At 41.4% G+C, this 19,045-nt stretch overlaps 1 protein-coding gene across 1 annotated transcript in view; it reads right to left on the reverse strand.

The window, feature by feature from the left end:
* The window catches only part of LOC307248194 (MAM domain-containing glycosylphosphatidylinositol anchor protein 2), a gene marked incomplete at both ends in the record, with an annotated part of 228,555 nt that overhangs the window by 101,402 nt on the left and 108,108 nt on the right, over positions 1 to 19,045 (reverse strand). Inside the window, 2 exons of the mRNA XM_080024479.1 lie at positions 14,271 to 14,540; positions 15,106 to 15,238. Of these exons, the coding sequence (XP_079880605.1) occupies positions 14,271 to 14,540; positions 15,106 to 15,238 (403 nt within the window). The remainder of the gene's footprint in view (positions 1 to 14,270; positions 14,541 to 15,105; positions 15,239 to 19,045) is intronic.

The following is a 19,045-nucleotide window of genomic DNA, read 5'->3' on the forward strand; positions in this document are numbered from 1 at the left end:
CAAACGAAACATACTTAAGTAGGTACCGATACTTGGAAGAAAATATATTTAAGTACAGTAAAAAAAAATATTTTTTATGTTGTTACTTTCCACCACTATGTTACGCTTACTTTGGCTGGAAAACTCATCTCCCGATCCTGCATTTTTTGACGGTGTGTGCCTTTTGCTATGCATTACCATAAATTTCTATTAATTATACATGATTAGGTTGGTTTGCATCCCGCAGAAAGAGAAAACAAATCCCAGCGTCAGCTCTGCCACCGCCACTCCTCCTTCAGAAGAACGACCCAGAACGATCAGATCGTTTGGAATGATCTGATCGTCCTGAACTGATCGGACCAATAGATGCACCATGAAAGCGTTGCGGTTCCTCTCAAAGCTCAAAAAATGAAAAGTGAAGTCGAAGAGCCCGGTGACAGCACAGAGGGATTTTGTTTCCAAATACTCAGTAATTGCTGATCGCGCTCAAATTGTGCCTCAACCATCACAGCGTTCGCACGCATTCACCCAAATGGCCAGTCCACACACACACACACACACACACACACACACACACACACACACACACACACACACACAGTGATTGAAATTGGTGAAATACCTCACAAAAATATCCACCATCCCCAATCTAATTTGCTCGGCAAACTCCATTTTCAAAGTGCGGCATTCTCTGAATGAGAAAAGATGATTTCATTATGATCCACGACTCAAAACCCAACTGTTCAATTCATCTCCTCGCCACTGGAAAAAGAAAGAGGGAAAAATAAAAAAATAAAGAAACCTGACGGCACTAAAGGAAATCTTTTCATCTGGCAATTTTCCGGGGACATTATCGGGCTGGATTTGGGGGCGGAGGGGGGTAACAAAACCTGCATGTCAGATTTAAACACAGGAAATTGAATGTGCACTGCAATGCCGTGGACACACACAAAGACACACACAAACACCTCACACACTCCATGTTTGTAAATCACTACGCTGTTCCCTCAGGGGGGCGGGGGCGGTGGCGGCTGTCAATCATGCTTTATGCAACATTTTGTTGTCATGGAAATGGCGGTGATGAGCTAGGAGCGGCAGCATGGCGTTCCAAGTGTCATCTCTGTGACCTTTATTATACCAGTAACTTACATTAACACATACGTTTTCCCTGGAGCTTTCAGGCTCCATGTGAGCATACATGCGGACATTCAATTTTCCCTTTTCAAAAAAAGCCATTAGGGCGGTGGGAGGCGGGGCAGGGCGGGTCAGGGAAAACAACGCAATGTGTTCGACTTCTTCTAGTGCAAATATCCAGGATGTTCCAGACAGAGCTGTTTCTCTAAATGACCAAGTCTGTGAGAAAAGACGGCTATTTTGTCCCCTCGTGGCACACAATATCATCTAATCCTGCAGTTCACTTCTCTGTGTGTGTGTGTGCGTGCACACACCTAACCATCTGTTATGCTGTCACAGATGAAAGTGGTTGGACACATCCATGGACGGGGAGGGGTCCGGAAACGCTAATGCCTCATCCTCAAGGCAGACCATATTTTGATATAAAGTATTATTGATGTGTGCATCATTTCAGCTTTAGCCTCCAATTAGTCTTAAATCATTTAATTGGATTCCTACAAAGGTATCGCAGAACAAAACTCCTGACATGTGCAGGTGCTGCCCCCCGTATGTGTTGTTGGTCTTATTTAAAGTGGTAATCCGTCAGATTATTTTGTTAAAGCAATCCTCCCATCTTGGATCGTTTAATAGCCGATACCTTTTTAAGAAACAGTCTGTGGCAGATTCACCACCACACGCCATCCAAGTGGCGTGCTCAGGGTCCTCCAGCACAGAGACACAGATGACGGGGGGTTGTGAAGACTTGCAGTTTATTGTAGAGATGAGGCGAGGTGGAATCAGCCAGGAGCAGATGGAACATGTCATGACAGAGGGCTCCCATCCTGACTGAGTGTGTGGACGGGGTTTTTAAACCTCATGCTCATTAGCCCCACCAAGCAGAGAACAAAAATGAAAATAAATGCTTTAAACTGACTCTGACCCAGGGTTCCTATACCTTAAATAAACAAAACACTGGACTCTGAAACAGGGTTCCCATACCTCATACAAACAAATGTCCAAAAAAAATTAACAGGTCCCCTCCCAGAGGACCTGAGTTCCCCGGAGCAGCACGGTCGACCGGCCTCCTTTCACCATGGCGCCGACAGACTGCCCCCTCCTCCCTTCTGGAGCGTGGGGCCTCGGGCTGCCGCGCTGCTGGTGACGGCGTGGCCGCACTTGGCTGCTGCAGGGGCTGCTTGGAGGGGTTGCCAGCGGCCAGCTGCGGTGAATTTAAAAACGCTGCCTAGGTAGTGGTGGTCAGTAAGGTAGGAACAACAAATACCCCTACCACCTCGAGTGACCAAGAAAAAAACAAGTAATCGATCGACCAGAAATTGAACTGCAAACCTTGCAGAAAAGAAAGTGACCAGTCTGAGAGGGTAAATCAGTCATGGGTAAATCCTGATGTTGGAAAATAAATGCTGTTGCAGTTTTTAACCAAATTCTGGGACTCGTTAGTGTAATCCATCCAACAGAGAAAATCTCATGGATTACCACTTTAAATGTTCTGTCCTTCATGATCTAATGTTGCAAAAGCAACATAAAGAATAAAGAGCCGTACTTTAGTCAACCTGGCAACCTGCCCCCTTCTCTCTAGTGGCCACACAAGGCAGAAACTGGGGTTGTAAGAATAAAATATCCCTTTTCCTAATATCATATCATAAAATATCTTCCCTTTGAAAAAGGGGAAAAACATTTTAAACATAACATCACAAACCAAATAGCTGTAAGAAGCAGCAAATCTTGTTTTTCATGAAATAAATATGAGTCTAAATATGAGATGAAAACCATGTAAACCTTAAAAGCATGTTAAAGAGCTGACACGAGCACATGGTTCAGGCGACAGTTTCCAAGTAATAGGCAGGTGAAATCACATTCAAATAATGCTGCAAGACGGATCACACGGAAAAAAATATGTGTTCCATAGTAAAACACGTTGTGCCCCTTGTTTCTGCCTCAATATTAAGCGAATCCCCCGCGATTTACGATCAAGCGGCCACAAGGTGACGGACTTGGTTGCAGAGTCCATATCCAATGAAAGCGTTGAAGAGGTTTCTAAATGCAACGCTTTGTAAAACACATCTAAATGCCAGCAAAACATGCGTAGATATTGTCCGTAAATCATTTTATTCTAATTAAGATTAATCGACTAATCAATCAATTGTTCCTCCTGCGATTGCCAGGTCGAAATGAGGCCGAGCTGATCAAAAAGAGGGCGCGTCGATGGCGACGGATTCAGGAGTCGAACCGCCCCATTGCGCTCAAGACCAGGAAGGAGAGGTAAGAAGGAAGGCGGTAAAATTTGCATTTAAAAGGACAAAGGGTTATCAACGGAAGTAGAAAATAAATGATTTTCTCAGATGTCAGGGTTCCAATTGCTCTGTTTATTTGCTTTTTCGTTTTTATTTGATTTGATTTTACATCTAGCTGTTCAAAATAAAACCCAAGTTCACTGAGAGATGCTAAACGGCACTAAACGCAGCATCCTCAAGTTGCGATCTTCCCGTTGCTTCTTAAATTGAGTGGTCTGGAAAAATCAATCAATCTTTGAGTCCCCCCACCTCCGCACTCTCTATCAGATATTGAAATAACACAGTTATAATGCTGTAGACACTGTAGAATTTAGTAAGTACACAGTAATAATGTGTTCCTTATATACCGACACCGATAATTGATTTGCCTTTATAGAATGGGTATTTATAGAATCAGACTATCTGTACATTTTATATATATTTGGTTCTTTCTGTTCTGTAAATTTGGCTTTTTCTGCATATTTGCCAATTTATGTCTGTTTCATTTTATTTATGTTTTTTTCAGACTTCTGTACTTCTGTCTGTACAGATTTGCATCAAAAAAATCCTTGTATATGAAAATGTACTTGGATTCTGATATCAGCCAGATGACGAGCCAGAGTCCAATATCTTAGTCAAGGATTTCAAAAATAACAGCACAAGCACAAGAGAGCTAAAAAAAAAAAAGAAAAGGAGAAAGAAGAAGAGAAAAAGAAAATAAGTGAAAACAGAACTTGTAACAAGTCACACATGGGACAGATATTGAGTCGGACGCAACGGGATCAGCCTCAGCTTCAGACGGAAAAAAGCGGCTCCCAAAAAGAAGAGCGCACCCAGGGCTCAGGGCTTAGAGACCCGGAGACACTGGTCGCATAGTGTAAATAGCTTCATCTGACGGCTCGTCAGTCGATACGCGAAAAGAAAGGAAGAAATAAAGAAAGAAAGAAAGAGGAAAGAGCAGACTTTCCCCCCAAATTGTAAATCGAATGCATTTTGTGTACAACGGAGAGTGCAGAATTGTGGGGTAGAAGCGTTTTTTTTATTTTTTAAAGGGTTGGTTGTGTGTGAGGTGACGGGGTGCGATGGCACCCCTCCCGCCTCCGGATATTTGACAAACCCCGGCCAAAGTTCCATGAAACTTTAATAAAGTTTTAAGAGACTCCGTTTGCGAATGGAATCTCATGGCTTCCATCTTACAAGGAGGTTAAGTGCTGAGTATACTGTACCCTCCTGTCCATTTAAATTTGACAGATATTATATTATATTATATTATATTATATTATATTATATTATATTCCTGGACTTCTAGACTCTTTCCTCAGACACACACTCGGGCACACAGATATAGTAACACTTCACAATTTCAACAGGAATTTTCTAGTATTATATTGTAGTACTTTATCTTTCCACCTCTATCTCTTTTAGACGTTATCAACTGAGCATGCACGCTTTGCTCCGACACTGACAGAAACCCATCGCCATACTGTATATGTCTTTCCCAGCGCTGGTCCATCACCTTTAATCTACTTTACACATTACAGATAAGTGGGTTGTACTAAGAGTGGCAGTGGTTAAAAAGGCCACCTTTTTCTCCTTTTTCAGTAACTTACTGTAAGTGCAGAATTTTTTTTTGGGGGGGGGGGGGGGGGGTTTTGAAAGGGTTGCTTGTCTGTGCGGTGATGGGGGGGGATGTCACCCCTCCCGCCTCCGGATATTTGACAAACCCCGGCCAAAGTTCCATGAAACTTTAATAAAGTTTTAAGAGACTCCATTTGCGAATGGAACCTCACGGCGTCCATCTTACAAGAGGTTGGTTGACAAGATGTGCATGTATTTGTGATGAAAAGTTCGGCTTTTTTTGGAGAGTCGGCTCCTGAGTGACTCAGTAAAAAGATCCTGTCAATTTTCCGACTCTTTGTTCGTTCGTTTGATTTGTGGTTGGTTGATGTAACGAGAGTCACTTCGGCTCCGAATTGTGAATGGAGTTCTCACAAAAATCACTCAATTCTGTCAGAATTATTCATTTAGGTGGAGTGACTCCAGATTCCTCAGTCATTTAAAAGACTTTTGCAAATCTTCCATCACTAGTATGAAAGAATGTATGTCGATGAATAGATATGTATGTACCCATCCATCTATCCATCCATCCATCCATCCATCTATCAGTCTATCTACCTAAAGATTCTACTCATTTCCAGTATTATTTACAAGCTAATGTTGAATCTCACTGAAGACAGGATCCCAATCCCACCCAACTTGGTCTGTATTTTATTGTACAATACTTATTGTACTATGTTATTATATTATATTATATTACACCGGGTTGTACTTGATGTAGAGGCCGTGCTACTAAGTAGGAGGTTAAGTGGTGAGTATACTGTACCCTACGGTCCATTTAAATTTGACGGATATTATATTATATTATATTATATTATATTATATTATATTATATTATATTATATTATATTCCTGGACTTCTAGACTGTTTCCTCAGACACACACGCGGGCACACATATATAGTAATACTTCACAATTTCAACAGGAATTTTCTAGTATCATATTGTAGTACTTTATCTTTCCACCTCTATCTCTTTTAGACCTTATCAACTGAGCATGCACGCTTTGCTCAGAAACTGACAGAAACCCGTCACCATAGTGTATATGTCTTTCCCAGCGCTGGTCCATCACCTCCAATCTCCTTTACATGTTCATATTCCGGGAACTTGTGATTACATTTCTTTTTTCAAAAAGAGGTTGAGTTTCAGCCCTACTTGGCATGAAAATGTCATAACTGGCAACCCTGCTCTTGTGTCGTTTCCCAGAAATGATTATAATTGTTATCATTATAATTTCATTTTCCCTCTCTCTTTTTTTCAACTATTCTGTCAACATCAGCAGTTAAATACCTAACTTTTCCTGTGCATAAAATTACATTTTGGATATTATTTATATCTGTGTACATTTTGCTCTTTAGTGTATTTGTCTTTTTTATTTTTTGTATATTTGGCAATTTTTGCGTATTTGGCTTTTTCCTGGTTTTCAGCTTTTTTATAATTGTCAATGTCAAAATGCAACAATCTTCATCAAGACAAATTCCCCTTATAATAAATAAACAGATTCTGACCTGAATTTCCCTGTGAGAATTTGTAAAGTGTTATCTTATCTATATATTCATTTATGATATAGAAGCATTAGTTCTTTCTACCAGTGCTGGGTGTCACAGCACTGTATTTTTAAGCACAGTGCAGTAAAAAAAGAAAAACCCAAAAAACACATAACACAGGATTTTTTTTTTTTTTTAAGCGTTGGCGATATCAGGGGCGCCAGGGACGGGAGTTAACATACACAAAAACAGATTCTGCCTGAATTATTGATGGATCTTGGAAGCGAGTTACCTTTTATCACCATCAGCGCTCACTGTCTGTGGATGGGAGCCAAGGATAGAGAGAGATAAAAGAGGGGAAATGCTTTCCAAGAGAGCATTTCCTAATGCTATTATCAAAAGATGGAATAAAGGTTATACCCTTTATGAAGATAAATTCATGCGGTTTTAGATTCCTTTTTCTTTCCTGCTGCTGCACCTGAAGACAACACGACAAATATTTAAATTTAATTCCATTATGTTGTTGTACGAAGTTCCCCTGCAATAACGTTCCATCCCATTCACACAAATTATTAAACATATAAGCGCATAAATGTATAAATGTATGTATAAAAATATATACATGCACAGAATGTGTATTCATTTATTTCCAGGAAGCCTGAAAGCTCACAGGATTCTCCATAGCTTTAATAGTTTTAATAGGCGGATAGAATAAAAGGTGTCGTCCTGAACAAGAAGAGCTCCAGCTGATCACACAAAGCGAGGAGCCCCAGTTGGAGCCTTCATCTTCCTCTTCCTCTGCTCCCTGTTATTCTTCATCTTCAAAGAGCCAGTGTCACGCAGCAGGATTATAATGCATCCTCTGGGGAGCTGCTGCTGCTTCTCCTTAATCGGTGCTTAGGTGCGCGTGACGTGGCCTTAACATGGCCACCGTGACACCCTCCCCATCCGCTGGAAGTACAGTAGTAGTGGTGGTGGTCCACGCACGTTCAGCCTTGGACACGCTGCCTCCATGTCGCCATTACAGAAAAGGTGTAAATATGGTTTAATGGATTCTCTCCTCTCTCTCTCTCTCTCTCTCCCTCTCTCTCTCTCTCTCTCTCTCTCTCTCTCTCTCTCTCTCTCTCTCTCTCTCTCTCTCTGTCTCTTTCATTGGTGTTTCCCAAAGTCCGTAGAGAAACAAATCGCTCCAAGAGAACAAATCATTCAGGTGTCAGGAGCAAATCTTCGTCTCACAAACTGAAAATAATCACTTAGTTTTGATATTGCAACACAAAAGCAAATTTCCTAGAGCTAATGTATATATATTTTTTATTTATTTATTAATTTTTCGTACGATTCTCCCATGGCGCAGAGGTTGAAAAACCCTGTCGGCTTACGCACACTCTCACTTGTCTTTGGAGAAGAAAGGAAATTAAGTTTTCCACTGACTCACTGTTCTTTGCCTTTGTCCTACCTTTCATTTATCATCATCAGCCCCCCCCCCCCTCTTTTCACTTCTTTTTCTCAGGCCGCTGTGTTCATCCGTCCGGCCAGCTCTCCGTGGGGGATGCGCGGAGAATATCAGTATATGAAGCCCAAAGTCGTTTCTCAGAGACAGATACATGTCTTTCTCAAGGTTAAACACAGAACAGCACAATGGGTGTGGTCCAAAACACACACACACTAATGGGCAAGAAAATTATAAACTACAACACACTTTGACAAATCCCATTTGTTATTAGACGTGTCCTTACTGTTGTGTACTATTACAGTTATTTATATTCCTTATGTACAGAAATATTCACTATATTCATGTACTGTATATATTTGTAATTTTATAACAACAGTCTAAATGTTAATATATTCTTATTAACATTTTCTTGTTGTACAGCCCTTGGGAGAATTTTTCAAATTTGGCAAAATATAATATTTATAAACTGTATAGCACTAAGCCAGGACAAAAAAGAGCAAACACTGTGCATCAAGTGCACTTCCCTGTCTTAATATAGCCAAAGAAGGCAGCTTCCAAAACACCAAAGCCAGGCTATTTCCACCAAACACCAAAGAGACTCAAGTGACCTCCAAGAGAAGCATATTGACCCACATTGACTAATGTGTAGTGTGTTGTGTTGTTGAGCAGACCTTTCTAATCCATAAGAAAGATCTTGTCGATCGGTGGGCAAGCTGCCTGGCTGGCTGGATGGCTGGATGGATGGATGGTGTGATGCGAGCAGCCAGAGCCAGGACCGTGGAGGACAGGGCCAATGCCTGGAAGGCAAGTCTGGATGGTGGGGGAAAGTATGGCCCTCGCCTCAAATCCACCATCTGCTGGGGAGGAACGTGCGGATCCACACACAAACAGAAACAGCCGCCATCCCCCCTTTGGCGACGGCAGTCAGAGAGGGCTTCTCAATGACTGGACTGGAGTGGACTGGCGGTGGGTGGTGTGGGTGAGAAGACGGAGGGGAGGCAGGGGGGATGCTGGTGCAAACAAGCACAGACGTGCGAATACGCCAATCCAAACAACCTCATCAAAAAATAGATACAAAGAAAAATACCAGTAGAGGACAGCATGTACACATATGAAGTTTTACTCCAAACACAGGCATCTCAGCAGCAGATTAATTCCCTCCAAGTGCTTATCATAATTACCTTATCTATCTATCCATTAATTGGACAAATATCCCTCATCACTCTTCCTCTCTCGGTCTTCCAATGACCGTGTGTTTGCCAGCGCTAGCAGAAAAGGACAATCTGTTGCCGGTGTAGTTAGACTGATGAGTTTCTGGCCGGTGTTCACACGTCCTGGTGTAAATAACCTTCATGGATGGAAACGCATGACCTGCACTGAACAGAAGAGGGAAAATCCACAACAAATATTTTCAACTGGTGTAGAAGGAACCGGCAAATTCCAAGCTTAAAATTGAGCTTGCTTCTCGGTCATGTTGGTTAAGAGGGAGTTCAAATTACTATTTAAAATGAATGAGGTGATTTCGGCATTTCCTTGCTGCTTCCTGTCGTCTTTAATCAGCGTCTTTGTTGTGCTGATGGTGAGATGGAGGTTGTGACGACTGATCTAATCACCTCTCTCATTGGCGTCATAGCTATTTTCTGTGCTCAAGACACATTTTTCTAATGAAGTTGGAGCAATGTGTGTGGTATGCTACAAAAAAAACGGTGAGTCCAGAACGGTGCCCAGGGGTGTCCCAGCACTGGGATTCCTGATGTTCTGGGGGAGCAAAAACTCCAAAACCCCCAAGCTTGGGGACCAGCTTAACAGCCACAGCGGCGTTCAACACTGAGCTGCCATCAATCAAGAACATTTTTTTTATTTAACGTTTTACAAAACTCTTTTTGTTCAGGTACGACGTGTCCTGCGTGAAGAGCAATCACAACGTGGAGTCCAGAGTGTCAGGCAACATATAGTTTCTGTAGACATTGTGCCCTTCTAACCGCTCAAAGCCCTTCATGATGATGATGATGAATGTGAGCACTAAGCAGGCTGCGCTGAATTATTTTGGAAAGGGACAGGGTGACGCTGAAGGTAGGAATTTGCCAGTAAAGACATCTGCTATCTGCTAGTCAGCACATGCTCCGAGGAGGCAGCCAGAGATTCCTGTTAGGGACAGGTGCCGGCACGGGAATTAACGTTGTTAAGCTTTTTTATCGCACGTCAGCACCGGAGATTATGAGCGGGCAGTCATCCCGATCCAGAGGCAACCCTAATGGCTGAAATGATGTTACTAGGCATCACTTGCATGGATGTATGGCTTGTCTGGTGGGGAGGACATACACTTGTAGGACTTAGCTCAACTTCTCTTTGGAGTCATTTGTGGGAGATTTTTATTCATTGATGTGTGCTGAGTGCTGGAGCCATGGTAATCACTTTGTCCATGCGTTCTGTTGCATATACACAGGTACTCCTCCCTTAACGACCAAGTTCCGTTCCTAAAACCAGGTCCTTAAGCGAATTGGTCGATAAGCGAGGACCCCTGTTATTTCACGGTAAGGGGGCGTGGCCATTGCGAACGCTAGTGTAGTGAATACTGACAGACTGAGACTGACAACGGTGATGAGATGAGATGTATACAGTGTAATAGTATATATACTATATATAGTATATATAGTATATATAGTTTATATCATGTATGTAGTATATAAAGTGTATATAGTGTATAATATACACTATATACACTTTATATACTATATATACTATAAACATATCATCTCAGTTTTGAAAATACATTGAGAGATAAAAAAACCCCCACAAAGGAACACGAATCTGGTAAAATCCAATTTTCCTCTAAGAAATGTTTATTCAACTTATATTAACTTATGAGATAGCGGGTTTTGCTGCGGTGGGTCACATATAGTATATAAAGGGTGATGCGCGATGAGATGCTTGACGCTGAGACGCCGTGCGCGCAGCGCGCCCGCACGCAGCGTACAATACAGACCGGTCAGAGGTAGGTCGTTAAACAGGTAGGTCGTTAGGTGAGGAGTACCAGTATAAACAAATGGATGCACAAGCAGCTTCAAATATGCACGCACACTCACTCACACACTCACTCACACACACACGCACGCACGCACGCACGCACACATACACACACACACACGCACACACACACACACACACTAATTATGTTTACAGGCAGCAAATGCTCCCCACATCCTGTTGCCATCTAAAACCTACTTCCCGCTCTTATTATCCCTCCGAGGATCTGCTCTTCTCAAGAAACAGAAATCCAAAACCCAAATCCAAATCCGGCAAGACACATCTAAAATCCATCTACACGCCAGCTTACAGACACTTACAGCTTACAGAAAGACGTTCAGGGGTGTCAAACTGAGTCCTGATAATGGATAAGAAATAGAAAATACATGACTGGGTTATTACAAGTCCAATATACAGGGGCCTTCTACCGTAAATAGGTCAGAAGAGATACAAGGAGTCAAAAACACTGAAGCTCAATAACTATGGAGCTAACATAGAATTATGTTCAGAAAAATAAAACCCAATGGTGAAATGTTTGCTGAATCTATAATCTATAATCACAATGTGTACTTGGTGTTTGGGCAAAACAGAACGATGACTTGGTCTTGAGGGTAAATGCTAATTGCTATTTGTCCCTTACAACTTTTAAATCCAGGCACAAAACTTTTATATTTGCATCTGCATTTTAGTGAATAATCAGCCTGTTTATAATTACATTACATCTATTTTTTTGATTTTTATTCCCAAGTGTGTAGTAGCACAGTACTCCTGAGCTTCGAGGTACTGTAGGTTTGAGTCCTGCCATGATTAAGTACATACTTCAATTTCTTTGTGTTGTATAAAAAAATGTTATGCCTTACATAAAAGCACTTTTGCCTTTTTAATAGGCGGATAGAATAAAAGGTGTCGTCCTGAACAAGGAGAGCTGCAGCTGATCACACAAAGCGAGTTGCCCTTGCGTAAGATAGGTAATGTCCTCATAATAGCTTTTCAGGAGGTAGGTTTGGGAGAAAATCAACGGTATGACGCAATAGAGCACCCAAGCGTCTCTCTTCACACCTACTTGCTCAGAGAAAACGACCTGTCCCGAAAATTATGGTTATACTGTATGTGTGTATCGATCCTTCAGTAACGTCTATAACTGTAGTCACTATCAATATAGTAAAGGAGTTTATTGAGCAATGGCTGCAAGGTGATTAGCTTTGCGCTTCTGAATTATCTCTACATTAAACTCATGGTCTGAAAAAGGGCCAAAGCCTCTTAAAAACTCAATTTGTGAGCCCCAAACCCATCGATTAGCTCAGTTAATTGTTTTATATTTGTTGCTGTATTCTTTCTGCTGTGTTTTGTGTAGCTTCAATAATGGGAAAAAAAAAAAATTGTTCTTCCAGTTTGTTTTATCGATTCTCATTATAGCCATAGATCTTTTTTAATTGCAAATTTGAGGTCCCTGCAGAGTTAGATCAAAAAAACGAAATATCTAACAGTGGCTCCAATACAGAAAAGGCACAAAACCCAGAACTAAAAAGAGTTTGGCATAGAGCAGAACTTATCTATCTATCTATCTATCTATCTATCTGTCTGTCTGTCTATCTGTCTGTCTGTCTGTCTGTCTGTCTATCTATCTATCTATCTATCTATCTATCTATCTATCTATCTATCTATCCATCTATCTATCTACAGATACAGTATATAGTATATTGTATATGTGTTGCTAAATGGACCTCTTTGATTGATTTGAAATGAAAACGGAGCCTTCCCTCTTGTGGAATAATCAGGTTTGAAGTAGGCACGGTGTATTGGCCCCTTCCGTGAGATAGATTCAAATAAACAAAACAGCATAAGGGCAGCGACATAACTCTGTATTATGTGGTATAATGGTATATTTTTCCGATAGTGTCCGTCTCTTTCTGATGAGGAGAGCCGTTGCTCCTGTCACGGACACAGCAAGTCACAGTATTCCGTAGATCAAAACAATCTGGAACGGTTGTTTCCGAAGCGGGTGTCTATTATTTTGTACAGAACATGCTCTGCTTTGGGTGCGCGGACTAATTATCAGGGAAAAAAAAAAAAAAAAAAAAAGGATTTTGTTTTCTGTGATACCCCGAAGCAAAAACCAGTATACAACAACAAATAGTCACTTTGATATCTATCTAAATGTCTGAAGGGAAGAGGCGTGGACATAAAATGTTTGGTCTGACGGCTAAAAGGGCCTCTAATAGCCCCGGCACGGCTGGGACGCCCTTCATTACTGCTGAAAACACTGTTTTAATCAGTGTCTTTTAATGAGTGGTTACCTTCGTCCTGTATCTCAAACGTTGCCCTTGACTGCGCTGTATCAGTAGCCAGACCAGTCAAAATCGTGTGGGATCCAAAAATAATATACTGTATGTGTGTGTGTGTGTGTGTGTGTGTGTGTGTGTGTGTGTGTGTGTGTCTCAGCTCAAACAATGAGTGTATACTATGCTATTGATTTCATGCCTGGGAGGCTGGCAGGGAAGAAGTGAGCACATTAAATATACATATATAGGTAAATGGAATAGAAAATATTGCGATAAATATTTATACTTCCTGTAAGAGTGTTTAAGTGAGCCAATTCCCCAGGGGATGGATTGAGTGCGTCCGCTCAATTCCCATTGTTTTTAGATGCCGTTTTTAACCATACGATAGCCTTTACCTTGATTATTTAATACTTTCGAAGTAGAAGTGCCTTCTCTCTTTCTATAGTTATGAAAAAAAAAACGTCCCACTTGACCTTTTAGAAGGACTCCTTTGAGTGATTCATTCTTTTCGAGTCAGTAAATCAAATTTAAGTGCATCAGGACTTTCAAGCCCGTTTGTGTTTTTTTTGTTTGTTTTATTCCTGGATTGAGTGTTATGCGCCTTTTAGGCCAGCCAATCTTTGTATCCATATTCAGTTTAACTTCCCATGGAGTATTTTTTTTTTCATTATGCTTTTTCACAAAGACGGACTTTTGAATCATGAAAAGTGTTTCATTGTTTCAAGTTTTGCACTGGTTATAATTGTGTATATCTTTTTTGTAATTGTCGTTACGTTGCAATCTTTTGCAGCTTGTGCAGTTTGTGGGAAGGTTGGTTAGAATAAGTACCACTGCAGACGCGGTAGGTTTGAGTTGGAAAATGATCCGTTCAAAAATGAGTCATTGGAAAATGATTTGTTCAAAATGAATCGTTCGAAATGACTCGTTCAAAATTATTCAGTCAAATAAATCATCCCTTTGCACTACACACGAAGCTGCCTCAGATTTTGTAAGTTCCTCCCGCCCCTCAATACCCCCCTCACCTCGGACCACGATGGTGGTGGACTTCTTGGCTGGGTTGCCCACGTTGTTGCTGGCCACGCAGCTGTAGACGCCCGCCTCGTCGGAGGAGATGGCAGGCAGCGTGAGCGTCCCCCCGTTGAGTAAGCTCCGCTGCGGCAGACTGTCGTTGCTGCTCACCCAGTTGAGCAGCGGCGTCGGCTCCCCGCCCGTAGTGATGCACACCAGGGATACCGTCTGGCCCGGGTTCACCACGATGGGGTCCTCCACCAGCAGCTTGATCGACGGGGAGGCTGCGGACGGAGGAATAGGGCGGGTGGATGGGGACTCATCTCGACACACACGCCGGCAGTTTTTTTGGAATGTCACTCAAGGAGTTTTTTACACCGAGTATCTGGGTATGTTTGTACCAATAGCCGGTTATTGTACTATCATAACAAGTACATGACATTCATTGATCTATCAAGGGTGTCAAATATACACTTTGCTTATTGTTTAGTATTATTATTATTATTATTATTAGAATACTACTACTACTACTACTACTACTACTACTACTACTAATAATAATAATAATAATAATAATAATAATAATACTTTTTATACCTGTGAAATCCACTCTATATATTGATGCCACGATGTGCTTATGGTAGCCTTAAGACACTGACAGATAAATTAACATTAGCCCTGCAAGGTTTTACCTTAATTATTAGCAGGTTGATTGATTCCCACCGATCAGCTCAAAAGAGCATCCCAGCTTGTTGAGCTAGGCACATTGGCGTTGCCTTTTAAAAAGTAATCTGACCCAAATATGAGTTGAACAACATTGATACACCTATACACACTGTAATTATATACCTGTTTTATTGGTGAGCCTGAAGATGACGCTGCGGTCGGGGATCCCGCAGACGTTCCTGACCGACGCGATGCAGCTGTAGTTGGCGTAGTCCTGCGGACGCAGATTCTTCAGCTTCAGAATCTTCGTCTCCCCCTGCAGCTCAGATAAAAACCAACACCGGTGTGCAAATGTGTGCCAAAACATCGACACAATCCATCCATCCATAAAACGCCACTAAAAAACAAAAAAAACACCGAATGAGACAGCTGTAAGTGATGGTCAACTGGTCCCAGTCATTTTCCATATATGTTATTTTAACTCTATTTTTTTCTTATAAAAACAAATTGCCAACAAATTGATGGATCCTGTCATACGTTTCACTTTTAGACAATACATGTTCTGCTTTGTAAAGAAGTTTAGATATATTTTCTGCATGAATCATTCCTTTCGCTCGAACGTTTCTATTGATGATGCATTAAACACCAATGGTTAAAAAGAAACAAATAGTTAGAGTAGTTTTTGAGAAGCATACTTTGTACTTTTACTTAAGGATATTTTTACACCAGTAGGTTTACTTGTAATGTACTGCAACAGGCCTCTGAACTCTTTCCACCACTGCAAGTAGATATGTTACTTTCGATAGTACAGAAATATTATCTAACAATATATTAAATAGTAATAGTGGGAATATCTTATACCGAAGTTCACAGATGTCAATGTAAATTTCCTGTCATTTAAAAAAGACTGGAGCCCATCTTCAGAACTTTTTCAGAGTATATTAATTTGCCGATTATGGTATGCAGATTGCCCCGGCGGTAAAACTGCCCTGCACGGTGTCTGTCAGCGGGTTGTTTGAGTATGGATGGGCTCACTCTGGGGCTCGCTCCATCACGGAGGATGCAAGTTTGACTCTATCTGGGACTGACAGACAGGAGCCCCACCCACCCCAGCGTACCGTGTGATGTGAGAAGCCAAGGCTTTGATCTCACCAACTCTGCCGTGGGTGGAGGGTGGAGGGGCAACAGATTAAGACATGAGTCAGCCGCATGCTGCGGCGGTCCTCGCAACATGGCAGCAACTCGTTTCCTTCATTTCCAATGAGGATCATGGAGAAATTAATTGTATTACATAAGGTAAATCTCACGTAATCTCTTGTTCCATCGCCTCAGAGTTGCGTGATGTTTTATAGTGCAGGCTTCTCCTCACAGCAGGGAGGGAAAGAAAGGAATATCCATTTGGATGATGGAGGATGCAAGTGGCTCAGAGTGCGGTACTCGGAATGGTAAGGAGGGATTCATTGACATAATGGACAAAAACACTAAGGACAGCTGCAGAGCGGCCAGGGGGAATGGGTCAAAACCTGCAGGTATAAGGGGATGAAAGGATATTTGACTGTAGGTGTACTGTAACAGCTGTGGCCCGTTGAACGCTACAAATACGTACATAAAAAACCCAAGGTCCTATGTTCCTGCCATTCTCTTACAGTACCAAGGTCCTATGTTCCTCGGGTCTTATGTTCCCAATGTCCTATTTTCCCAAGGTCTAATGTTTCCAAATTCCTTTGTTCGAATTTCAGCTGACTAAGCAAGCGGCCCTTCATCCCCCTCGATTCATTGAACATGAATGTTCATGGTTGGTCATATGTTCCCAAGGGGCCCATGATCCTATGTTCCCAAAGTTTTATGCTCCTTCAATCCTATCTTCACAAGGTCCTATGTTCCCAGGGTTGTATGATCCCCCAATTCTATGTTCCCAAAAATTCCCATGGGCCTTGGCTGGGAACATAGGTACCTGAAAAACATAGGACCCTAGGAACATAGGACCTTGAGGACATAGGACCTCGAGAACATAGGTCCTTGAGACAGAGGAACTTAGTAACATAGAATAGGGAAACATAGAATCCAAAATGAATGTTCATGTTCCACAGACAATGAAAGAAGGTGGGTGAAGGTTGCTTGGTGAATACACTGAATGGGCAGCAGCAATAAGACCAAGAAAAGTTTACGGAGAATAATGGTGTGATAAAGAACCATGAAAAGGAGTGTTGATAAGTGATAGAAGTGTGATGGAAGTGTGGATGAGAGCGCTGAGCCGCTGCTCTGTGATAAGAGCCACTGAGCAGCGATGGTATCTGGAAAAGTTAAAGCATATCTCAAAATGCGGTCACAATACGAGTAAACGACATCTTTATTTCGATTTTTTTTCCAGTTCTTCGCAGAGAATTATGGAGTAAGAAGGTTGCAGACGACAGGAAAGTCGGAGGCGAAATCAACAGAAACGCTCAGCTCTGGGTCTGAGATAATTGTGTGGCTGCTCTCGCTGCGGAGTTTGAAATGCCATCGCTGCATTTTTTATCTGCAGGCCAGTGAAAACATTTGGTTGGCGAGAGGAGCGAGGTGGAGGGGAGGAGGGGGGGGGGGGCGGAGGGCGGACGGCTGGAGGTGAGGATATCGAAATAAAAAGGTCTTTTCACACGGGTCTAAAATGGATTCATCGTCCAACACCTCTCCCCCGCCCACACACAAAAAATTGGGGCCGCGATTTCCTTGCACACAAACTTTTCACTTCACTTCAGGTCCGATTTGCAGCAGCAGAAAAGAAAATACAAAAAAATGGGAAAAGCTCAGAGAGGTTCAAAAGGCTTTTCTTCTTCTTCTGAGGAATCGTTCATGGAGTGGAGGGAAAGCTAATTAGAACCGAGGTAATACCGCTCTCTGCTCCTTTCCCCTGGTGTCCTTGAAAAATGCTGGCAAGGAAAACTTCATTTCAATTGATTGTATAAGCTACAATTAAATAAAATATTCACGAAAACAAACAGGCGACATTACTACATTGTTGAATTGAACTTGAATTCCGCTCCCCTGTGTTATCTTCTCTTATCTTAGCCCCGTAGAAATCCTCTGTTCCCTTTACAGACAAAGGAAATATGACAAAAATTGGGACATCAGATATTTTTCATATTCATCCTTTTTCACATTCATCCATAGAGAGCGCTCGGAAATGAGAGAGGGAGTCAGAGAGCCCTTAAAATAACTTGTTAAATCGAAACTACCCTAACTAAGAGGCAAAACTAGATTGAAATGGATTATACTTTGGCTTTCACTGGACCAGAGTGGACCGAAAGGTCTTCAAGGATCCAGTGGGTTGGAGATAGGTGCTTGATAAGTCTCTCAATGTGCATTCATCTCCGCTTGTTCACAAAAGATTTTTATCGGAGGAAGGAGGGAGGCAGCGAGGTAGGGAGAAGAAAGTAGGAAGGGCGGACGAGAAGGAATTCCTCCAGTCGAAGATCTCTCAACGATTCCGTCAACCACCCCACAGGGTCCAGGTTGAATCTCAAGATTCAAGAGGTTTATCTGTCACATACATATACATACTTTCATACATATATAACGGGTGGAATGCTCATTTGGCCAAACATCCCTCGACCCAGCCAATTTAATTCAATTTGATTTAAATGGACTTTATAATTATCTCTGCTTCTCTTGACTCTTTCTCTTGACTTTTCCATTAATCTTGCCCCAACTGTGTCTTTTTATAGATTTAATTGTTAATTTTAATCATTCATTTTTAGGTTTTAGGTTTATTTTTATTTTTCATGGTTATTTTTTAGCTTTATTGTGTCTCACTAATTCGCTAGTTATAGTTTAATTCTTATGTTTATTGTAAATTGCCTTTTATTTATTGTTTAGCTTTTTGGGTTTATTGTGTCTTGCCCATTAATACTATTTTTATTGCAAATTGCCTCTTTTTCATTCTTATTACTTATTATTATTGGCTATTTTTATGTATGCTGCTATGAACACCACAATTAAGAATATAGTATATTGTATATCCATGTGATATAGAATTAAAACTATACAAGTAAACATATACAATTCACTTCAAATTTCATAGTCATGTCATGCCAACACATCCATTTTTAACATTTCTTTAAGGGCTTTAGAAAGGAAAATGTTG

Source organism: Zeus faber (genome assembly GCF_960531495.2).
Source record: "Zeus faber genome assembly, chromosome: 2".
Classification (NCBI taxonomy): domain Eukaryota; kingdom Metazoa; phylum Chordata; class Actinopteri; order Zeiformes; family Zeidae; genus Zeus; species Zeus faber.